The sequence below is a fragment of the Aethalodelphis obliquidens genome, unplaced genomic scaffold (genome assembly GCF_003676395.1).
Source record: "Aethalodelphis obliquidens isolate GAN/ISIS:26980383/991018 unplaced genomic scaffold, ASM367639v1 scaffold11, whole genome shotgun sequence".
Lineage (NCBI taxonomy): Eukaryota > Metazoa > Chordata > Mammalia > Artiodactyla > Delphinidae > Aethalodelphis > Aethalodelphis obliquidens.
The window spans coordinates 37,813-63,611 of NW_020837955.1; the positions used below are offsets into that span (position 1 = coordinate 37,813).

At 36.5% G+C, this 25,799-nt stretch overlaps 1 protein-coding gene across 5 annotated transcripts in view; it reads right to left on the reverse strand.

Annotated features, from left to right (window-relative positions):
• The window catches only part of PARG (poly(ADP-ribose) glycohydrolase), a 113,568-nt gene that overhangs the window by 1,699 nt on the left and 86,070 nt on the right, over window positions 1–25,799 (reverse strand). For all 5 annotated transcript variants that reach the window (XM_027111809.1, XM_027111811.1, XM_027111806.1 and 2 more), the window contains 4 exons: window positions 19,958–20,036; window positions 18,405–18,513; window positions 11,172–11,277; window positions 46–174 (listed from right to left, as the gene is read on the reverse strand). In XM_027111809.1, the coding sequence (XP_026967610.1) occupies window positions 46–174; window positions 11,172–11,277; window positions 18,405–18,513; window positions 19,958–20,036 (423 nt within the window). The remainder of the gene's footprint in view (window positions 1–45; window positions 175–11,171; window positions 11,278–18,404; window positions 18,514–19,957; window positions 20,037–25,799) is intronic.

A 25,799-nucleotide genomic window follows, 5' to 3' on the forward strand; every position in this document is an offset into this window, starting at 1 on the left:
TACAATCCATCTAGATACCAAGTGTCAAGACTATCCCCTACTTACCAACAGTCAGTTTCCTTTCAGTAAGGAACGTGTGCATGCTGTAAATGTCTCTCATCAATTCTGAGTCCCCAAAGGTGAAATAAACCACATCTCGCTCAGCTACAGCAGCTGCCAGTATCTGTATTAAGGCTGTAGCAAAGAGAAGAAACACAACTATATTATGACACTTCAAGATACCTTCTGTTCTTTCAACCAGGTAAATATTATAGCTGGTGTCATAGCTTTATCCTGGATTAAAGATTTATAAACCTAATATACACGTTATTAGCAATGGCAAATACAGGATGAATATAAATCATCTAGTTTTGTGACTTAACAGACATGCTGCTGAGAATATCATCAAGCCACAGAATTCCCAAGTAAGTAAGCATCTTTGTGGGAAAACAAAGGAAGGTGCATCTGAGGCAGCACAGTTAAGGCACTGAAGTGGTATTTTTTTTTTCACTTACACTAATCTGGAACTAAAATTTTTGTGTTTGCTTGCTTGATTTAATTATGTTATCTTATACATAGTCATTGTTTTTTTTCTGTCAAAGGAGTCTCTGTGATTTCCCATGAGCAATATACTTGGGAGGTTCTACTGTTCTCATTAACCCTACAGCAAGCAAGCATTCTCAAAAATGGGTTAGAGAAGACATCCTTATCCCTCCTGCACTCCCACCTCCACCCAATCACTACAGCATGGAGTGAATGTTACTGAAAACATTGGACAGTTAACTCTGGTGTACTGGAAAAGGAAAATCATTGAGAACCACTGTCCCCACAAATCAGAGTTACAAATCACTCAGCCTGGAGTATATTTCCAAAAGTTAAATTCCTTTATAATCTTAATCTCAATAGACAAAATTTATTTTTTTAATTATTTTTAAAAATAAATTTATTTTATGTATTTTGGGCTGCATTGGGTTGCACTGGGTCTTCGTCGCTACGCATGGGCTTTTCTCTAGATGCAGAGAGTGGGGGCTACTCTTTGTTGCTATGTGCAGGCTTCTCACTGTGGTGGCTTCTCTTGTTGCAGAGCACGGGCTCTAGGCGCACAGGCTCAGTAGTTGTGTTGCACGGGCTTAGTTGCTCCATGGCATGTGGGATCTTCCTGGACCCAGGTTCCAATCCGTGTCCCCTGCATTGGCAGGCAGATTCTTAACCACTGCGCCAGGGAAGCCCGACAAAATTTACTTTAAATAACAAAAATGAACAAAGGTACAATAAATGCCCTTTTGCTAGTAACAAATCTTTTCCTTCATACAATGGGAGGTGGGAATCAAACTAAAACACTATGGAGGATAAATATAGTTTTGATTTTTTGAGAGCATGTTAATATTCTACATATTCAAAACAAAATTAAAACAATAAGAATGGGGATGGGGAGGAACCTGTAGCTGAAAGCAAAGTAAAACAAATGAGCCTAATTTTATTTCAAAAGAATAGCACTACAGGGAAAGGAAAAATGAAAGGATGAAAGTAAGAACTAATCCAAGTAACTTATGAACACAATATTTGACTAATATGCCTTCAGTCTTGGGCAAAGAGGAAAGAATTGCAAACAATTCCTGGACTCTTTTTACTAGACTTGCTTACCACAGTAGTACAGGTGAAGCAATTCTGAAACTATTTTAAAATATATTTCAGGACTGAACAAATGAGTTAATTTGTTGATGTTGCTGGCAGCTGTAGTTCTCAGTATGGAAGAGGGAATACAACACGGAATGGGAAAAGACAAAAAAGAACTCTGTGGTGATTGATAGATTGAAATGGAAGGCACTGGTATGTACTCATGACTTCTAAAATATGTACATTTGTGTGTGTGTGAGTGAGAGAGAGAGAGAGAGAGTGAGTGTGTGTGTGTATGTATGTGCATTTCTTAGTTTTGTCTGCTGAAAGGGCCAAAAAGAAGACATCTTAGTAGCAATGAGCACATCTAGTGCCCAGATCTTGGTATCTAATACCATGCCACCTAACAGAGCTGTATTCCTCAGGGAACACCTGATTCCATGGTTAGGACAGGACAGGTACAAGATGAACCCAGAATGTTTTATTATACCAGAAAGTGAAGAAGTGCTCAAAAACAGGAAAACTGATGGATGTTTGTCACAAGAATATAAGAGCCAGTTTGAAGGAGCTCCTACTAGCCAAATCTGGACAAGCTAAGCATCAAAATATTATGTACAGTAATAACTTACAAATCACTGAAAAAATATAAATTCCTGAGTTCACAATGATAATATATAATAAATAGAAAGAAAGAAGGGCTTTTACTCACAGGAGAAAGCCAAAGACTAACTGGGTAAGTCGGGAGGGAGTGCTAGAACGAGATAATCCTCTTTTTGCAACCATCATGGTAAAGACTGAATCAGGCAAAGATCAATAAAGGATGCTAAACCTAAGGGAAATTTTGTCTCAAAGTGTCTTCCTACAGACTACTTAATTAACTACAAGAGAGGAAAAAAACTCTGCAACAGAGGTGGAAAAATCAGATAACACCTTGACTGGGTGACCAAAATTAACATCACTAATGGGGTCAGATGACTACTAAGTGCCTCCAGACACTATCACCTATAGGTATTGCTCTGATCAAGAATGCATACTATAACCCTAATTATGAGGGAACAGCAGATAAACTCAAGGAATGTTGTATTTTTCAAACATGTCAATGTCATAAAAGAAAGACAAAGAAAGGCTGTGGAAATACCCAGATTCAAAAGGAGGCTCAGACATTAACTAAATGCAATACCTGACCCTGGACCCTGTATTGGAGGGCAAAATGGCTACAACGGGTTTGATTAGGGCACCTGATAAAACTGCAACAGGGATGAGAAGATTAAAATACTATATCAGTGTACATTTATGAATTTATAACTGTAATGTGTTTATATAAGAGAATAGGAAAAACACACTTAAGTATTTAGCAAAGGGGGTATAATGTATGTAACTTAAGCTCAAATCATTCAGAAAAAAATTGTATATAATACACAAGCATATATGTACATAAACATACACAGAGTTGTTTAACTTTTTGTAACTTTTTGTAAATTTGAAGTTATTTTCAAATAAAAAGTTTAAAAATTATGTAGGAAGGAAAAATATTTTTAAGATGAACTAGTAAATTTGATATAGCTGAGTATCTCCAAATTTGGGAAACAATGTAAGACATTAGAATACATGTGATATTCTAAAATACCAAAGTATTTCCTAATTTCCAAACTAATATTTATTGAGTATCCCCAACATGTGAGGTACCATGACTAGGCCTCATTAATCTTGGAGTGTTGAAAGTAATTATCTCAAAATAGAGATACGTTTTAATTAAAACCACTCAACCAACTTGTACATACATTAAAGCTTCAGTGCACTCAATTTTAAAAGGTTCCTAATTAACCTAAACTACATATAAAAAGGGAAACCAATGAATCGTCATCTTCTACCAGAGGTATCATTTTTTTATCTTTTGGTTTGAATGAAATTTGGCTTTAAGTATTTCCTATTTAAGAGACAGAGAGGAGAGAGAGACCCAAAGAAAAGTCCTTTTAGTCCTACTTCGTCCTTACATACAGAAATACTAGATCACTGGTCATTTGCCATTTATGAAATAAAATATTAATAAAAACATTTAAAATGTATCTCCCTATAGAGTTTAAGTTTTAAATGCTTCACAGGCCACTTTGTCCCTGTGGATAGGCTCCTGGAGCTAAGCTTGACAGATCTACCAAAAAAGAGCCTGGATCCTAATAAGAGAACCAGTTCATATTACATTCTTGATTTCACATCCATTTCTGTTTGGGTACACATGGTAACAAAAGCTGGGACTGGAGACTGAAGACCTGAACTCAGGCCTTGCCCTTCTGCTAGCTATCTAAGCTCTATGACTTTGGCCAAGTCACTTAACTCTCCTGCCTGCATTTTTGCCATCTGTGCAATGAAAAAGTTGAATCAGATGATCCCTAAAGACTCTTTCAGAGTATAATTCCATAATCTGTTATAACTTTTCTCCTTGCATTGGATATTAGACTATAAATACACAAAGGAAATTTTCAGAACTTTAAATTAATCTTGACCTTAAATACATCAGTAATCACTAACAAAAGATCATTTTAAACAGAACTGTCTTCAGGCCTCACTACATCCCCAAGATCTTTGCACATCTAGACAATTATGTCTCGCAATTTAAGTGAACTCTCCTGTTATCACAATTTAGATGAGAATAAATCACAAATCTAATAGGGTGTATGGACTGACTCCAAGTATGATATAAAACCATCAAATTCTAACTTCAAGCACAACTAGGTGCCAAAATAATCACTTAAATTAACCTGCAGGGAGCTTGGTTTTAATTTTCTTTTTGGCATCAATGTTAAGCTGTGAAAATTCTTCAAATAAATATGAATAATGTCAAAAAACAATTCACAGTGTCCTCTTGTAACAAATGAACCAAACAAAAAATGAGTAAAACCATGGATACTTTATACCACAGGTATGGTCTGAGGCCATTAGCATGTAACATTAGTAACAACTGCTAACACTGAGCTCTATACTGTAGCATGCTGAACGTTCTAGCAGCTTTTTTTAAAGGATAAACTCAAGATTCACAAGGATTAACTCACTTAATCCTTACAAAAACTGAATAAACGTTAGTATTATTTCCATTTTGAAAATCAGGAAATAAAGGCACCAAAAGATTAATTAACCTGTCTAAGGTCACAAAGCCAGAAAGCGGTGGAGCTGAAATTTCTATTTGTCAAATAGAAATTCATTAAGCTTATTTTATTTGCAAGTCACTATTAGGTAGTGAAGGTAGGGAATGGGGATAGAAAAGAAAATGCACAGGACTGCATCAAGATAGCTTCAAATTATGGTAAGCTAGCAATGGCATAATCTTTCACAAGTCAGATAACACAGTATGGAGAGGTACAAAAAATAAACACTGAGGATGTGCAATGAGAAATTGACAAAAACACAACAAAAAGAACTTTAGAGCACCACTTGATTCCTTCGGAAAGCAGGCAAACAAAACTAGAAAAATACAGGGTCTGATCTAATAGGTATAGAATCTAACAAAGTATAAATTCTATACCCTTCAGAGACGTCTTTCCAAGTGCCAACATAATATATACAACAATTATGTTAGGCCACAAGTAAAAGCCCAAAAAACTCTTAAAAAGTAGAGATAATTTTATCTATACTCTTTGATTACAATGCAATAAAATTAGAAATAAGAGATGAAACAAACATAATTTGCTTTAAAAACTATTTAGAAATGGTTTCAAGTTATCTCCTAAAAATCTCATGGGTGCCTGGTGGTACACTTAGGGGGCAGGAGCCCACTCAACAGTCTCTACTGAGATGGGATAAATAATGCTGCAAAAAACAAACAAAAAAAGCAAAAAACAGTGCTTCTACTCCATCTAACAATGAGAAAAGGCCAAGTAATCTACAGAATCATAACTTTTCCTGAGTCTACCAGAGAGCTGAGTTTTCAGGGCAACCAAAGTACAACAAGCTCTACCAAGAAGAGACAAAACACATGAACTATTATCTTGAAAGAACACAGGAGAAAGAGGTAGCTACCATAGAAATGGGTGAGAATAAAATTTTGAAAGCCAAGTGTGAACTGGAGGTGGGGGTTAGTGTCACTTTGTAATAGCTATGAGCTCCAGAAAGGAGAATTCACATTCACTCAAAAGCTCTTTTCCACGGGCCTCCAGAGGGTCCTCAGAAAGATGAGGGGCCAGGCAGGAGGACAGAGAGAGCCCCTTTGGTTCCACAAGCCTGCAGGAGGTAACTGGCTGCTGCTGGAGGACAGGCATCAAGCCCCTCTTCCCTATGTCCCTTCTTTCCTACCCTCTGGCTCATAGGGCCATTGGCTGTCTGGGGCAGAAAGCTGTTAATCAATGTCTGTTGAATGAATGAATATATGAAAAATATTCTCTTACTAGTTGTTAGCATAACGTACAATGAAAGCCATTCAAAATTAAATTGTTACAAACTGAAAAACTCATGCACAGTTAGGCAACAAGCATGTTAAAAAATATTTAGCCTTATTTCTAATAAAAGAAATGTAAGTTTAAGGGTTTATTATATGCCCATGTTCTCCCTCCATGAAGTTTTTTGTTTGCTTGTTTTAACTGTCCTTCCTCCCTTCTTTCTTATAGGGTAGGGATAGCATCTGATGGTTCAGATGAGTCTTCCTGAAACATTACTAAGACCTAGGGACAGATAAAGATGGCCAGTTCAGAGAAGTTAATATTGGCCCTGTCTTTATCTGCTCTCAAAGGGTTTTTGTTTACCAACTTTATTTAATCTATCAATACTTTGAACTGGACCATAGCTTCTGATTCTTCTCTGTGCACCCGCTCTGCCTCTCTAATGTTGGTTCATCAGCGAACATCTCTTTCTTAATGCTCTCTTCTCTTGGAAATTAATCTAGGATTTAAATGCTCCCTTGCTCATATATGCTATGTGGCTAATGAGAAAGTGGGCTTATAAAAGAGGGGTTTTTATACAGTTCCTACGGCTGACTCTTTTTTTTTGTACAATCAGAATATAATTGACATATAGCATTATATTCATTTCAGGTGTACAACATAATTAGATATTTGTATATATTGCAAAATGATCACCACAATAAATCTAGTTAACATCCACCACCACACATAGCTACATATTTTTTGTGATGAGAACTTGCAAGATTTACTCTTTTAGCAACTTTCAAATATACAATACAGTATTATTAACTATAATCACCATGCTGCACATTACATCCCCACGATTTATTCATTTTATAACTGGAAGTCTGTACCTTTTGACCTCTTTCACACATTTTGTGCACTCTCCATCCTATACCTCTGGCAACCACTGATCTGTTCTGTGTATCTATGAGCTCTTTTTTTTTTTTTTAAGGTTCCACATATAAGTGAGATCATATGGTATCTATCTCACTTAGCATCATTCTTTCAAGGTCATCCATGTTGTTGAGAACATTTTTAATAAGATTTTTTAAAATTACAAAAACAATAACGGATTTGATGCAATCTCTTTCAAAATATCAATGGCATTTTTCACAGAAATAAAATAATTCTAAAATTTGTATGGAAACACAAAAGACCCTAAATAGCCAAAGCAATTTTTTTTTTTTTTGCTGTACACGGGCCTCACACTGTTGTGGCCTCTCCCGTTGCGGAGCACAGGCTCCGGACGCGCAGGCTCAGTGGCCATGGCTCACAGGCCTAGCCGCTCCACGGCATGTGGGATCTTCCCGGACCGGGACACAAACCCGTGTCCCCTGCATCGGCAGGTGAACTCTCAACTACTGCACCACCAGGGAAGCCCGCCAAAGCAATTTTTGGCAAAGAATAACAAAGCTGGACAAATCACACTCCCTGATTTCAAACTCTACTACAGAGCTACAGTAGTCAATACAGCATGGTACTGGAACAAAAACACACACACAGATCAATGGAACTGAATAGAGAGCCCAGAAATGAACCCATATTTGTATGGGCAATTAATCTATAACAAAGGAGGCAAGAATACACAATGGGGAAAAGACAGCCTCTTCAATAAATGATGTTGGGAAAACTGGACAGCTACATGCGAAAGAATTAAACCGGACCACTTTCACATACCATATACAAAAATAAATTCAAAATGGATTAAAAGTAACACCTAGGGCTTCCCTGGTGGCGCAGTGGTTGAGAGTCCGCCTACCGATGCAGGCGACATGGGTTCGTGCCCTGGTCCGGGAGGATCCCACATGCCGCGGAGCGGCTGGGCCCATGAGCCATGGCCGCTGAGCCTGCGCGTCCGGAGCCTGTGCTCCGCAACGGGAGAGGCCACAACGGTGAGAGGCCCGCATACTGCAAAAAAAAAAAAAAAAGTAACACCTAAAACCACGAAACTTCTAGAAGAAAACATAGTCAGTATGCTCTTTGACATAAGTCTTAGCAATATTTTTTGGATATGTCTCCTGAGACAATGAAAACAGAAGCAAAAATCAACAAATGGACTACAGTAAACAAACAAGCTTTTGCACAGTGAAGGAAACCAACAAAACGAAAAGGGCCACCTACTGAATGGGACAAGATATTTGCAAATGATATATCCAAAAAGGGGTTAATATCCAAAATATACAAAGAACTCATACATCTCAATGCCAAAAAAACAAACAACCAGATTAAAAACTGGCCAGAGGACCTAGATAGACATTTTTCCAAAGAAGACATACAGATGGCCAAGAGGCACATGAAAATATGCTCAACATCACTAATCATCAGGGAAATGCAAGTCAAAACCACAATGAAATTGCACCTCACACCTTTCAGAATGGCTATTATCAAAAGACAACAATAAGTGTTGGTGAGGATGTGGAGAAAAGGGAACCCTTGTGTACTGCTGATGAGAATATATATTGATGCAATATATATGGAATATAGTATGAAGGTTCCTCAAAAAGTTAAAACTAGAACTACCATACAATCCAGCAATTCCACTTCTGGGTATTTATCTGAAGAAAATGAAAACACTAATTAGGAAAGATATATGTACCCCTATGTTCATTGCAGCATTATTTACAATAGCAAGATATGGAAGCAATCTAAGTGCCCATCAATAGATAAGTGGATAAAGATGGGGTATATATATACAATGAAATACTACTTGGCCATAAAAAAGAATGAAATCTTGCCATTTGCAACAACATGGATGGACCTAGAGGGTATTATGCTAAGTGGAATAGAAAGACAAATACTGTATGATTTCACTTATGGGTACAATCTAAAAACAAAACAAAATAAATGAACAAACATAACCAAACAGAAACAGAGTAATAGATACAGAGAACAAACAGGTGGCTTCCAGAAGGGAGGGGGTAGGGAGGAGGAGAGAAATAGGTGAGGGGGAAGAGGTATAAACTTCCAGTTGCAAAATAAATGAGTCATGGGTATGAAATGTACAGTCCAGGGAATACGGTCAGTAATTACATAAGATCTTTGCATGGTGACAGAAGACAACTAGACTTATCATGGAGATCATTTTGAAATATACAGAAATATAGAATCACTATGTTGTATACCAGGAGCTAACGTAGTATAAGTAGGTCAATTATACTTCAGAAACAAATAAACAAACTCATAAGAAAATATCAGATTTCTGTCTACCAGAGGCAGGAGGTTGGGGGAAAGGGAATTAGATGAAGGTAGTCAAAAGGTACAAACCTCCAGTTATAAGATAAGTAAGTACTAGGAATGTAATGTACAACATGATAAAGATAATTAACACTGCTGTACATTATAAATGAAAGTTGCTAAGCAAGTAAAGCCTGAGAATTCTCATCACAAGGAAAACAGTTTTTTTCTACTTCTTTAATGTTGTATCTGTATGAGATGATAGATGTTCACTAAACCTACTTGATATTCATTTCATGATGTAAGTCAAATCATTATGTTGTACACCTTAAAATTATATAGTTCTGTATGTCAATTATATTTCAGTAAAGCTGGAAAAAACCAACAAAACAATATATGCTCACAACAGAAAAATAATCTCGATAATTGAGAAAATTACACAATGAGAATCTTGTGTATACTATACTACCCTTAATAGTCACCAGAGCAAGCAAAGCCGCAGTCTGAGAGAAAGGCTTTTATGCCATGAAGAAAAGAAACAAAATGAACACATTTATAAAGCTTCCCAAATTGTCCATCACAAATGACCAAGGCTTATGGTAGACCTGGTTTCTGGATTGATGAGATGAATCTACTCATTTATTTTACTTAAGAGAAAAACAGAAAAAAGTGTCTGTCATAAGATCAATAAGCCCAGAGTGAAAAACAGGTTTCCTCAAACAAATTCAGGATGATAAAGAATTTCATAAAATAAAACCCAGAAATTCCTTCTTCTATAGACCTTCAAAACACCAAAACTGACAACATGCGGTTTTTGTTTTTGAATATGAAGAAAATATGGGTGAAAGCCTTTAGAATAAAGGAATAGAGAAGATTTTTCTAAGCATGCCACAAAAATGTAAACATATAAAACATAAATCCATGTGACAACAACTCAACAGGCTGAAATACATAAACCCTACGAGTATCCTTTGTAATAAAATTATAATAGCACCTTCCTGGGTTCTGTGAGTCATTCTAATGAATTATCAAACCTTAGAGGGGTTGGTTGTGGAAAACTCCCAAGACTGGTAGCCAGCTGGTAAGAGGTGCAGGTGGGCAGGGGGACACCCCCTCCCCAGACTTGCAGCTAGAGTCTGCAGTAGGGGCAGTCTTGTGGAGGATGGGTGTCCTTAACCCGAGGGTCTGTGCTAACTTCAGGGAGTTAGTGTCAAGACTGTACTGTAGCACACCCAGCTTATGTCACCAGCTGGGCTGACAAAGAATAGTAACCATGCTAAGTAATAATATAATACTATTCTCTATAACTGACACTCCTGAGAGGAAAGCAAACGTCATAATATGGTAAATGACCAATAGCTTTGTTGATAGGTTTGTGATTTTTCTACTATAAACTATAAAGGGCAAGAAATGTTTATCCTTCTTGAGTACCCAAATGCCTCCTTATCTGTGCCATTCATGCAGCTCTCCCAAGCTATAGTCCCACACACTGTGTACCTCTATTAAAGCACTCATTACTATGTGCTGCATTTGTCTATGCCTCTCTCTCATATGCTAGACTGTGAATTCCAAAGCAGGGACTACATCTTATTCACCTTTGTATTCTCAGAGCCTACCACAGTGCTTAGGCAGTGGCAGATGTGCCGTAAGTTTGGTGAATGAACGAGTCAGTCATCAAATAGCTCTGTCCATAAAAAATCACTTCTGTAAACGAACGTGCTTGAATGGGTGCTTTGGCTTGAAACTTCATAGTAATTTTGGCCTCTTCCCTCTCTTTATTCAACTAAATACTGTGTCTTATAGATCAGAGATAAGTGACCTCTGCAGGTAAAAAGTAAATAAAAATACGGATTCCTTCATATACAATAAGAAAAAAAAGGATGGTGTCAAATATTCTTTTTCTCTTCTTTTAGATCTTTGTGGTTTGTGGTTAGAAATCCGGTTTGAAGGACTAACTCTTCTCCTTAGTCAAAATACTATTATCCTTCTTATAACAACTGATTCACTCACCTTTTAATCTAGCATCGCCCCCAAAGGCACCACAGCCCCAGTTTCCTGTGGCCACTGCAGAAAGATTCTCTGAAGAAACTCCAGGACGAAGAAATCCACAGTAAGCCTGCAGGATGAAAGAAATATCAAAGCACGTGAATGACTAGACACTAACAGTATTTCTGACTGATGTACTAGGATCAGTATCCATTATCAAGCTTATGTTATCTCTCTCTCTTTTTTTCCTAGGGGCCAAAGTACAGGGGAAAAAGAAAATCCTGGGATTACACAAGGAGGAGAGTAAGAAATGATCAGTTCTATTATTTATTTGCTTTGATGCTGGGCAAATCAAAGCCCTTAAACCATTACAGGTCTCAGTTTCTTTTTCCAATTCAAACAAATATAAAGGAAAATATCAGATATTTTAAGAACTAATGGAATCCCAATCACAAACCACAAGGGATTGAAGTACAGAAAGGCATTTAAGACACTTTTATTTGAAAACTTTTGATTACCATTTTTTTCATTAAGGTAAAGAGTTACTACTATTATGCTTCCTCACCACTCTCTCTCTGAATTATTGGGACTTAGATTAATAACTGTGATTAGCTTTTAAATGTGCTTCCTGCCACTGAAATGCTTAAACAACTATAAATAAAATGAGCAAGTAACTATATATAAAAAGGATTCCTATACCTGGTTACAAGATAACCTTTAATATCCCTTCCAGCTCCAAGATTCTCTAGTTTCACAGCTCTGTTTTAAGCTAGAATATTTTAAAATTTGCTAGTAACCTGAGAAAAGTACAATATATCCTGAGGATGCTAAGTTTTAATTAAATGAACAGCTCATTTTGTATATGAGAAGACTGCAGTTTAAGGTCCCAGAGTTTCTGATTTCCATTTCTTTGCTGTCAGACAAGTTGGGCTTTCTGCCTCCAAAGGGTTCTTAGTTTTCTGAAACTATCAGACTATATTAAGAGGTTTAAAATAATAGCAAAGCAAGTCTCCCCTGGGCTTTCTCAAGTACCAAACCCTAAAATATAGCTTATGTATAACAGTAAATAAAATAGAAAGAATGATGTGTGACAAATGTTCCCAGAGAAAAACCAAGGATAAAGAAAGATGCTTCTATGAAACCCACACATAGAAATACTGTAAATTGCTCTCTGAAGCTGCTACAAGGGTATAAAAATGTATTTTATACCTGTCTGGGTGGATTTAACAAGGCTATTCCTTCCACCCCCTCCTAGGCTGTAAATCCTGACAGATATTAATTATAAGTTGGTACCAGACCATTACTCAACACTGTGGTACAGAGCTTACACTAGAACTCACAAATTACCTGTATAATCAGATGCATGGAGCATCTGAAAATCTCTTTTAGGTCAAAACTATCAAAGAGCTCAATTTTTTTGAGTAGGTTCTTGAAAGATACAGTCTCTGCCTTTATGCCAACAAGGGGGTGAACAGACTTTCTGTCAGAATAGACGTAACTTTGCCACTTGCTTTCCTGTCAAATTCTCCAAATATGTCTAGAAGAAGAGGAAGATTTCTTAGCCTCCTAGTTTGTGTCATCTCTGTTTTATACCATCAGAATGGTTTTAGTTTCTTGCACACTGCTATCTCTACATATCTGGGCTAACTTTTCTTTAATGAGCAAAAGTAGCTTAGTAAGACTAAGGCCTAACAACAGAGAATTTGAAATATTTAGATTATTAGAAGCAAAATCTAACCAATTTTACTTAAAAAAAAAAATCTATCTTGAAAAATGACCATAACAAAAAAAACCCTATAAAACTGAAATTAACCTGCATTTGGTGTTCTGATTAAGTAAAATAAAATGAAACTTTAAAAATGTAATCAGATAGAAATTAAATGATATAAAATACTTACACAGTAATTACGTATAAAGAATAACTGATGATTAAATACAAAATTCTTTTTTTATTCAAGCATACTTGATTTACAATATTATATTAGTTTCAGGTGTACAGAGTGATTCAGTATTTTTACAGAATATACTCAATTAAAAGTTATTACAAGATAATGGCTGTAACTCCCTGTGCTATACAATATATCCTTGACGCTTATCTATTTTATACATAGTAGTTTGTATCTCTTAATCCCGTACCCCTAATGTGCCCCTCCCCGCCTTCCCTCTCCCCTTTGGTAACCACTAGTTTGTTTTCTATATCTGTGAGACTGTTTCTGTTTTGCATATACATTCATTTGTATTATTTTTTAGATTCCACATGTAAGTGATATATAGTATTTGTCTTTCTCTGTCTAACTTATTTCACCAAGCATAATATTCTCTAGGTCCATCCACTTTGCTGTAAAAGGCAGAATTTCACTCTTTTTTATGGCTGAGAAATATTTCATTGTATACATATCCATTTGTCTCTTGATGGGCAGGGCACTTGGGTTGCTTCCATATCTTGGCTACTGTTACAAAATTTTTATTCTGTTTGAACCAACCATTTCTCTATGATGGCCTAGTGGCGTGGGATGGGGGGGGCGGAGGGAGGGAGGACATTATATAATGTAAATACATTATACTGTTTGCTAAATTAATAATTTAACAATTTTTGTCCTAAAGAGTTGTTCATGACTTCCCTGGTGGCGCAGTGGTTAAGAATCTGCCTGCCAATGCAGGGGACACGGGTTCGAGCCCTGGTCTGGGAAGATCCCACATGCCGCGGAGCAACTAAGCCCGTGCACAACAACTACTGAGCCTGTGCTCTAGAGTCTGCGAGCTACAACTACTGAGACACGTGCCAAAACAACTAAAGCCCGCGTGCCTACAGCCCATGCTCCACAACAAGAGAAACCACCACAATAAGAAGCCCACGTACTGCAATGAAGAGTAGCCCCTGCTCTCTGCAACTACAGAAAGCCTGCGGGCAGCAACAAAGACGCAACGCAGCCAAAAATAAAATAAATTAATTTAAAAAAAAAGAGTTGTTTATATGAAATCAATCTACCGTACTCGTCTAACTTAAACTAATACATAGTTGGTATTGAAAATGATTTTCTGATGTTTTAGAACACTGTGATTTCTTAAAAACAAACAGAACATAAAAAGTTCCTTAATCTTTTGGAAGAGAATAAAATAATATTAATTAAGAGTCTTAAAATTATACTTAAGATTCAGTAACAGTAATTTTATAAATTTCTTCTTTTGTAAATTTCTTTTATTTAATAACAACTATACAAAGATGTTTACTACATTACAGATAATAGAGAAAAACTTGGGACCACCTATTAGTTCAAAAACAGTGGCTAAGTCCTAGTATATCAATCCAACCAATTTTGTGGCCATTACACATATTATTATGGGGATTTCCCTGCCAGTCCAATGGTTAAGACTCTGTGCTTCTCCTGCAAGGGGCACTGGTTCAATCCCTGGTCAGGGAACTAAGATCCCTCATGCCATGTGGTGCAGCCAAAAATAGGTAGATAGATAGATTAAAAAACATCAAATTTATTTAAAAAAACATCATGAAGATCATTAGAAAGTATGAAAAATACAATTTATGGATAAATTAAATACATAAATACAATATTGTAGGTAACTTTTGCACACATTTATATGAAAATTAGTATTCATGTGGAAAGACCTACAAAAATGAAAACAATTATTTGAAAGGTAAAATTATAGATGATTTTTTATCTTTAAAATAATTGTAACATTAGTAAATTGATTTTGCCTTTTTAAGATGCAATATAGGGACCTCCCTGGTGGCACAGTGGTTAAGAATCCGCCTGCTAATTCAGGGGGACACGGGTTTGAACCCTGGTCCAGGAAGACCCCACATGCCGCAGACCAACTAAGCCCACACACCACAACTAGTGAGCCTGTGCTCTAGAGCCCACAAACCACAACTACTGAAGCCCGTGCACTGCAACAAAGAGTAGCCCCCGCTCGCCACAACTACAGAAAAGCCCGCACGCAGCAATGAAGACCCAACGCAGCCAAAGATAAGTTAAAAAAAAAAACTATAAATAAATAAAAATTTTTTAAAGATGCAATATAAAATGAAAACACCATGTAGACCTTAGATTTCTCATATGTGAAATCAAAGACTAGATTAGGTTTCTCTATGGTTATCCTGATTCTATACATTGAGAAACTTAAGGGAAAACTCATTAAAAATGATACATTTTGAACTAATATTCCTGAAAAGTAACACAGACTTCAATAAAAGATTATAAATGATCAAATGTTGAGCTTCTTAGAAATATCAGCAGCAAGTATTGATCAGTTGTGTTAATCAAGCTCTGATTTAAGAACAGTCCCCTTCCAAATTTGGTGATAACAAAAAAATCTGACTTGAATGAAATAAAACTTCTATTGCCAGGTTATTTAAAGACTCAGTCTTTTTCTATAAAGTATGTCTCGGGGCTTCCCTGGTGGCGCAGTGGTTGAGAGTCGGCCTGCCGATGCAGGGGATGCGGGTTTGTGCCCCGGTCCGGGAGGATCCCACGTGCCGCGGAGCGGCTGGGCCCGTGAGCCATGGCCGCTGGGCCTGCATGTCTGGAGCCTGTGCTCCGCAATGGGAGAGGCCACAGCAGGGAGAGGCCCGCGTACCGCAAAAAAAAAAAAAAAAAAAAAAAAATGTCTCATAAGGACTCTACCATTGTACAAATAAATGTTTTTCAGTGTTGGTAATACTTACAACTAACTTAACCTATTCACATATACCAAGGCTTCACATCTTTAAAATTTCTGTGTCTTTAAGGATGGGAAACTGAAGGTTAGTGCTATCCAAGTAAATGTAGAGAGTATCAGTTAGCCGTGGGCAATTTAAAAAGAGAAGATTTACTTATGTCCAGTGTTATCTTTTAAAAAGATCATATTTATAGATGATTTCTAAAAGTGAATGATCTAGCTCCTCCAGAAAAGTATTCGTGGGAATATAAATGTTATCATGAAAAAAAAGACTTCCCTAGTGGCACAGTGGTTAAGAATCTGCCTGCCAATGCAGGCGACATGGTCCGGGAAGATCCCACATGCTGCAGAGCAACTAAGCTCGTGCGCCACAACTACTGAGCCTGTGCTCTAGAGCCTGCAAGCCACAATTACTGAAGCCCATGCGCCTAAAGCCCATGCTCTGCAACAAGAGAAGCCACTGCAATGAGAAGCCCACGCACCGCAACAAAGAGTAGCCCCTGCTTGCTGCAACTAGAGATAGCCCACGTGCAGCAACAAAGACCCAACGCAGCCAAAAATAAATAAATAAATATTTTAAAATGTTTAAAAAAAGGGAGCCTTTAAATGTGTGTTAATGTACGATAATGGTTAAATACATTTACTTTTCATATGCTTCTCTCCCAACTTTTCATATTTTTCTCTGCCATAACAAAATACCATGGACTGAGTGACTTAAATAATAGACATTAATTTTCTCACAGTTTTGGAGACTAGAAGTTCAAGATCAAGGTGTCAGCATGTTTGATTTCATTTGAGACCTCTCTCCTTGGCTTGCAGATGGTCACTTTCATGCTGTGCCCTCACATGATCTTTATTCTGTGGGTATGCACCCCTGATTTTTTTTGTATGCCCTAATCTCCTCTTCTTATTAGAATACTCGTTAGATTGGATTAGGGCACTCCCTGGCATCATTTTAACTTAATCACATCTCTATACATTCTGACCTACTGGGGTAAGGGCTTCAACATATGAATTGTGGGCGGGCCGGGGGGGACCCATACCTACTGCTTATATAAATGTCTTCTAGTATCAATGACCATGTGACAAATTCACATACACATCTGATGAAAAGCTAAATATAAATCTTCTTATTCTACTTGATATGCTGTGTAATAAAAACATCATGTGCTTGGAGACAACTGCTTTAAGGCAAGAGTTTAGAACAGCGAAAGCAAGCTCACAATTAAAAGGTACCTAATATAATAAAAGATATTCCTCAGTAATATCAGGTGAAAGAGAAATTATATCTGTTGATATATCAAAGAATAGTGTTTTTGGATAGTTTTAATGAGAAATTACTTAAAAGAAAAACGGAATCTGTGTGTAAGTTGAACTTTGGAAAATAGTGCATTTACTCTTCAAACTTTTATGAGATTCCTTCGAGAACTTCAAACATTATAACCTAATAAATTATATATTAAAAAAACATGTTTAACAGTAAATTAGATTCTTGAGTACATCAGAATATGATAATAAATGTAATTATATTTGAAATATCTACTAAGTTTTAAGTGTACTAAAGTCTTTCTGGATTATTTAGTTATTTTACTAACAATATGAGAGGCAAGGCGGTTGAGCTGGGATAAGCAAAGCACCACAGAGAGCCCATTCCTGTGGTAAGACGCAGGGAAAAGATGTGAAGATGATATACTGAACACCACACATGCCAATCCAAGGGCAGTCCCAGTCTGCCTGCAATGGTACACCTAGTCTGTCATTCCCAGAAGTCTGTGTAGGGATTGGCACATGGGTAGTCATGCAAAACCACAACCTCATTATCTTAATAATGAACTTCATGACCAAATCCTACTCATGGAAGTTAAACAATGGTTTTCAGAACTGGGTCAGTCTTCTTGGCTGTGAGAGGAACTAAAGAAGACATCAACTGTTTTGGTAAGGCCCTATCTATCTAGAGAATAGACTTAGAACACTATGACAGTTTATTTACTATGGTTAACAGTAGTAAAAATTTAAACTAACAATAGGTCTGGCTCATTTTTCTATTTCTGTAACACAACGAAAAAAAAAAAGAAAATGGCTATAGGAGACAAAACTAAGCACAGAAAACCACAGATTCCATCATAAATATGTCAAATTACCAAATAAATAATATACATGTCAGTCTTACCTATACTAGAACAATAATGACTTGACTTTCATGGTTTATCTGTTTTAATCCTGATAAGCACACCTTGTAGAGAAAAATGTCATTGGGCAGGTCTGATAAAAACTTTCAGGGTTCATTCATTTCTATATGGTTTTACAATGATAATGTTCCAAAGCAACTAAATGTACTTGATGAGATAAATGCATGTGTGGGGCCTAATATCAAGCAACAGTCTATCTGGCATCAGTAATCAAACAATTACGAAATGGAAAGTACATCCTGTACAAGCTGACAGACACATTAAATCAGGAGAGCTGTGGGCAGACGTACTGACACTGCAAGAATTACCAGAAAACATTAATTTCAGCATTAATAAAATGGCAGTAAATAGATGACAGCTGCCAGATGAACTAAGAAATAAGGTTACTGGCCTTGTTAAGCTCGCGTCTGATTTTCTCAGGCACAAACTGGTCGAGGTAGCGTCTGAAGTGAAGGGCGTCGATGGCGACGATTTCAGTGCCGCGCCGCTGCCAGTCGTCCCTGGGGCAGGACAGATGGGGGAAAATGAGGAATGGGGAAAGGCACTCATAAAATAAAACCCTCACGAGGGTCAGGTTTCTGAGACTTTGGCAGGGTTAATACATTACAAACAAACCAGTGGGTATATATCTCAGCAAATCAGGAGGGTAGAAAAACACCATTTTAATTTTAAATTCCAAGAGATACATATTGTGGACTGCCAGGCATTAAACAGTAAAATGAAAAAATAGTACGTATTATAAACAGACACATGATTAACAATGAGTCTTCGAGGTTAAAAGATTTTGGGGGCAAACGAAAGGAATTTAGTTCTTTGTTTCCCTTCAATACTAAAGACATGGCGTTTGTATCTCAACAAGAGCTCATTCCTCCTTTGTTCTGAAAGAACTGCTCTAAGTATTGAGTTTGTAACATCACCATTTATTGTCCAAGAACGAATCCCAAGAAGTCAAGTTTTGTAAAAAAAATGTGTAATAATTCAGTACAAAATTCTACCTACTGTGCTCAGTTGCTGACTGGGCAAAACTATTTTTAAAAAGGCAAAGAAATCAAAGCAGACGATAACAATTTGCCCAAGGAGACAGGAAAAACTGGCTGAGATGGTGATTCTGGAAATGTGAAATTCCAAATTCCAAATATTTCATCTCTTTATAAACATGCATATACTGATATGGCAGTCAACTTTTCACACTGAAGAATACCCACAGAAACCTTCATGTTAGTCTGTAAATAATTATCAGGAATTAAACATTCACATAGATAAATTGTTGCAACCACATATTTTAACCAAAACAAAGGGAAAGAGACTAGGGACTGGGCTTGAGATATTACAAAGATAAGGCTGTATGGCTACATGGGCAATAGCTGATTCTTTCTGCCACAATGGCTCTTTTGCATTGAAACACACATACATAGGCCACACACATTTTCTGTAAAAATTTACCTCTGGTAAACCAACTTACTGGGAAAGCAAAAATGTCAAAGTGTAAAAATATATTTCAGTAAGAACTAGGAGACTGCAGCAGCAAAATTCAACATAGGTTCTGCTATCAACTGTTTGTGGCATCAGGCAAATTGTCCCAGCATAGGTTTCCCCCACTTAACCTAATCTCACAGAAAAGGTAAGGATAACTAAATAAGCTGTTTAAAGGCTTTAAGCTCTAATTAGTTCGACCTTGGAAGTTAATCTCCACTGGCTGCTTATAATTAGCAGCTGAGCTGTGCCTTTCTTCTTCTTGGTTTAGACATTTGGCTTTTCTCTGTTGTTCCCTTTGGTATATGGAGATGGTGATAGTGTTTTAACTACTAACGAAACTGTACTATTGAATTTAAGAAGAAAATTATATTTCTGAAATAAGAATAGATGGGAGACAGACTGTACCAGGGTCAAACCCACATTCCTTAGCTTTTGGTCATGAGATGCTAACGTCAGAAATGAACTCACCTTTCACTCCTGTCTTCATGGCTCCGGGCCCAACGGTATGTTTCGGCATAGCCTGTGTATTCACTGTACTGTTCAGTACCTGAAACAAATAATCTGCCACTATTATTTTTGAGAAAAAAATTTCTTTTTTCTTTTTGAATTTTATTTACTTTATACAGCAGGTTATTAGTTATCTGTTTTATACATCTTAGTGTATGTATGTCAATCCCAATCTCCCAATTCATCCCACCACCACTGCCCCCAGAAAAAAATTTCTTAAGAACTGCACCTTCTAAAGGGTCTCTGTTAAGAAACAAACAAATAAAAAACCCCGCTGGTCTTAATGACTTGTTATTACTTCCCATAAAGAAAAAAATGATGCCTTCAAATGCCACCGCAATTATCATACAGTGAATGAATGTCCCAATCAACAAAGAAAACAAAATGTCTGTCATACTCATTTTTTTCTTTTATGAGGAGTACATAAAGATTGTGTTTTATAAAAGTCCACTGTCGGGCTTCCCTGGTGGCGCAGTGGTTGAGAGTCTGCCTGCCGATGCAGGGGACACGGGTTCGTGCCCTGGTCGGGAAGATCCCACATGCCGCGGAGAGGCTGGGCCTGTGAGCCATGGCCGCTGAGCCTGCGCGTCCGGAGCCTGTGCTCCGCAACGGGAGAGGCCACAACAGTGAGAGGCCCGCGTACCGCAAAAAAAAAAAAAAAAAAAAGTCCACTGTCTTGAATGTCAGTGATCAGATGGTTTTTTATTTGTGTTGTTGAAAAAATAAATTTTACATAAAAACATTCCCTAAGAAAAGTATCAATAAAATTAAATTTAGGATTTGCCTATCAACAGGCAAGGTACCTCAAAGAACTTTGTAAAACTAGGATATTATGCCTGAGAAGACAGGGAGGGAAAAAAGCATTATTAACATTCATCTGATGAGAAGATGTACCAAGCTTGGCATATAACATAGATTTCTAGTTCACTGGACCTGAATATATCAAAAGGGATGGTGTCTATTTAACTAAGTAAATAAGCTCATTCCAACTCCTATGGTCAACTCAATAATTACTTGACCTGATAAGAATCAACAAAACAGTAAAATTAAAAGCTGAAAACTTGAGCAAGATTATACTTTTCACATATTAAAAAAAAAATAGAAACAAGACAACATTGAGAACTAAGATTAATGATATTTTTAGTACAGTTGACTCTCAAACAAATGGGTTTGAACCGCACGGGTTCCCTTACACTGTAGATTTTTTTCAATAGTAAATACTACAGTACTAGACAATCTGCAGTTGGTTGAATCCACAGAGGTGGTCCCCACAGATGAAGGAAATGTGTATTCAAAGGGCTGACTGAAGTTATATACGCATATAAGTTATATGTGAATTTTACGGTACTACTTTTCTCTTCAAAAGATACACTTCAGTGGGATTCCTACCACAATGAATAAACTGAATCTAGTTATGAAAAAAACACTGGGCAACCCCCCCCCCCAAAGAGAGATTCTACTAAGTAACTGGCTTCAATGTTTTAAAAATATCAAGGTGAACAAACACAAGTTTGAGAAACTGTCCCAGTTTAAAGGATACATGACAAGTCTATTCAAGGTCTGATCCTGGATTGGACTGTAGACTGGGTGGGGGGAAAAGCTACAAAAGATATAATTAGGATAATTGATAGAATATTGACTAGGGATTAGCTAATAGTATTTTATCAATGCTAAATTTCCCATTTATTTATTTATGTATTTATTTGTGGTATGCAGGCCTCTCACTGTTGTGGCCTCTCCTGTTGCGAAGCACAGGCTCTGGACGCGCAGGCTCAGCGGCCATGGCTCACGGGCCCTGCCGCGCCGCGGCATGTGGAATCTTCCCAGACCAGGGCACGAACCCGTGTTCCCTGCATCGGCAGGCAGACTCTCAACCACTGTGCCACCGGGGAAGCCCAAATTTCCTAATTTTGATTAACTATGCTGTGCTAATGTAAGAGAATGTCCTAGTTCTTAGGAAATATACAATAAAATATTTGGGGTAAAAGGGCAGAATGTCTCCAATATACTCCTAGCTCAGGAAAAGAAAATAGAGAAAGAATGATGTAGCAGATGGGGCAGAAATGTAAACTGGTGAATCTGGGTGAAAATTATATGGAAATTCCTTGTATTATTCTTACAACTCTCTGTAGATCTGAAAATTTTCATACATATACAAATATAAACATAGATATACAATATAAGTAAATATTAAAGCTATAAAAAATACTATTCTATTTTTATAAATGATTAAAATATTCCATAATAAAAACTTAAAAGATTTAAACTCAATACTAGAGTTTCTAGTCTATTACTGAGCACACTGTTTCTTAAAAATAATTTTTCAAAATTTTAAATAATTTACAGTTTAATTACTATAAATTCACCTAGTATTTGGGGTAAGACAGCCTGCTACAAATCAAGAAAATAACTACAAAATTAATGTTGTTTCTGTCAGGCTTCCTTGATACTGTAAGTAGAGTTGGTTGTTCCTTCTTTGTGCTCTGCAGTACTCTGCATACAGCATCAGCAGAACAATTAACATATTAAATTGCAATCTGCAAATCAATTATATTTCTACACAGTATCAACGAGCAGTCAAAAACTGAAATTTTAAAACTACATTTACAATAACAAAAAATATGAAATACTTAGAGGTAAGTCTGAGAAAATGTAAAAGAAGTATACAATAAAAAGTATGTAATATGACTGAGAGAAATTAAATAAGACCTAAATAAACATAAAGATATCTCATTCATGTGTCAAAGACTAAATATTGTTAAGAAGTCAAGTTTTCCCACATACAGATGGCCAATAGGCACACGAAAAGATGCTCCACATTGCTAATTATAAGAGAAATGCAAATCAAAACTACAATGAGGTACCACCTCACAATGGTCAGAATGGCCATCATTAAAATGTCTACAAATAACAAATGCTGCAGAGGGTGTGGAAAAAAGGGAACCCTCTAACACTGTTGGTGGGAATGTAAATTGGTGCAGCCACTATGGAGAACAATATGGAAGTTCCTCAAAAAAATAAAAATAGAGTTGCCAGATGATCTAGCAATCCCATTCCTGGGCATATACCCAGACAAAACTATAATTCAAAACGATGTATGCACCCCTATGTTCATAGCAGCACTATTTACAATAGCCAAGACATGAAAACAACCAAAATGTCCATTGACAGATGAATGGATAAAGAAGATGTGGTATGTATATATAGTCCATATATATATAATATATATATACTATATATATATATATATATATAGTCAGCCATCAAAAAGAATAAAATGCCATTTGCAGCAACATGGATGGACCTAGAGATTATCATACTAAGTGAAGTAAGTCAGAGAAAGACAAATACCATATGATATCACGTATATGTGGAATCTAAAGTATGACACAAATCTACAAAACTACAGACTACAAAACAAGAAACAGACTCTATGGAGAACAGACTGTAGTTGTCAAGGGGAAGGGAGGGTAGGAGAGGGAAGGAATGGGAGTTTGGGATTAGCAGAGGCAAACTATTATATGTAGGATGGATAAACAACAAGGTCCTATTGTATAGCACAGGGAAATATATTCAATATCCTCTGACAAACTATAATGGAAAAGAATATGAAAATATGTGTGTGTGTGTGTGTGTGTGTGTGTGTGTGTGTGTGTATAATTGAGTCACTTTGCCATACAGAAGAAATACAACATTGTAAATCAACTATACTTCAATAAAATTTTTTTAAAAGTCATCTTCCCAAATTGATCTATAGATTCAGAACAATCTTAATTAAAATTCAGCAACCTTTTTTGTAGATATTGACAAACTCATTCTAAAATTCAACAAACAACCTGAAGAAGAACAAAGTTAGAGGACTCACGCTGCCTGATTTCAAGAATTATTATAAAGCTACAGTAATCAAACCAGAAAGAACCAAAAAAAACAAAAACCCAAATTAATAAATTAGACTTCAAAATTAGAAAGTTCTGTTTTTCAAGTCATTGTTAAGATAATGAAAAGACATACTTCATATGTCTGATAAAAGACTTACCTAAAATATATAAAGCACTTCCAAACTCAAGAATAAAAAAACAAACAACCCAATTAAAACATAGGCAAAAAGATGGCTTCAGGAGCATAGCCATATGTCAAAACTTACCTAACTGCACACTTTAAATATATATGGTTTGTTGTATGTCAATTATACCTCAATAATCTGACTCCTTCACTAGACTGACAGCTTCTCAAGGGCAGGGATTATATATTATTAACATGTGTGCCTACATTAGCATCTTGTAATGCAAAAATATAGAAGCAGTTGAGTAAGTACTTGCTGCATAAACATAATTAAGGACCGAAACAGGAAGAACACTGAGGTTAAAATAAGGAGTCCAGAAATACTTAATCTGGACTAAGTATTATATAATTGACATATTAAAAAATTCATTTACAAAGACAGTGTGGCATGGCAAAAAGAGCACCACACTGAGATTAAGAGTCACGAGGAACCCAAAGTGAATCCTAAAGTAACCAAATCTCATTGGACTTCATCTCAATGTCTAAAAATTAGGATTGTCAATAATTCTTATATTGCTTACCCCATAGAATAGCTTAGAAAACCAAATAAGACGAGTTTAAAATCCTTCAATACCATACACAGGTTGGTATTGGTGTCATCAGACTTAACTTTGTAAGGGAGTAGAGAAACCAAAGATATATGACTCTATTTATGTGGGGTTTAAAAGACACGTGGTCTACTGGCCTGACTGGGAATAAAGACAGCCGGGAATAGTCCTGTTCTTTTGCTTTTTGCCCTGTGGTGGACAAGCCTCATTTTCCCTGTTTATTATTATTATTAATAATAATAACAATAATAACGCCTACTCTGATCTCTTAATTATGAAAATAACCACCTCTTCTGTCTTTTGCAAAGTGGTTGAAAAATATAAAATATCAATGATCAACTTCTATTTCAAATTAGGATGGTTTTTGTCTTCTTTCCTAACAGAAACAAGGTTAGGTTTATTTCCTTCAGGTTTGGGAAATCAAAAATGCACATACAGATGCTTTTGCTCTAAAATTAAATCCTGAGTTTTCTAAGTAAACATCTTTCAAAATTATGTTGTTTGTTCTGAAAAACAAATGCCCTTAGCTCGCTTTAAATTTAAATTTACTGATAAACTTTTCTAAAAATGCAAAAGGTGAACAGTGGTAACAGCAAAAAAGAGAAGACAAAGACCTTTGTGATAGCTCTCTCTAGGGATATAGCCTTAAGACTTCATACTCAAAGACAAACCTTCACCTAAGTTAAAAACTTTTAAGGAACCCATTTAAATCTTTTCAAGAGCTCATTACAACCTTATGTATGAGTTCTTAGACTTTATAGTAGTAAGAAAAATTCTTATTTTCTTTTACTAGTAATGAAAGTTTATGATGAACACAGCAAAAAATATTTGGAGATTAAAGAAATTCTACTTACTAATGGGTTATGCCATTAGAAAGAAGATTTATACAAAGAACCTAGGGGTAAGACAGGAATAAAGACACAGACCTACTACAGGATGGACTTGAGGATATGGGGAGGGGGAAGGGTAAGCTGTGACAAAGTGAGAGAGTGGCATGGACATATATACACTACCAAACGTAAAATAGATAGCTAGTGGGAAGCAGCCGCATAGCACAGGGAGATCAGCTCAGCTCCTTGTTACCACCTAGAGGGGTGGGATAGGGAGGGTGGGAGGCAGGGAGATGCAAGAGGGAAGAGATATGGGGACATATGTATATGTATAACTGATTTACTTTGTTATAAAGCAGAAAC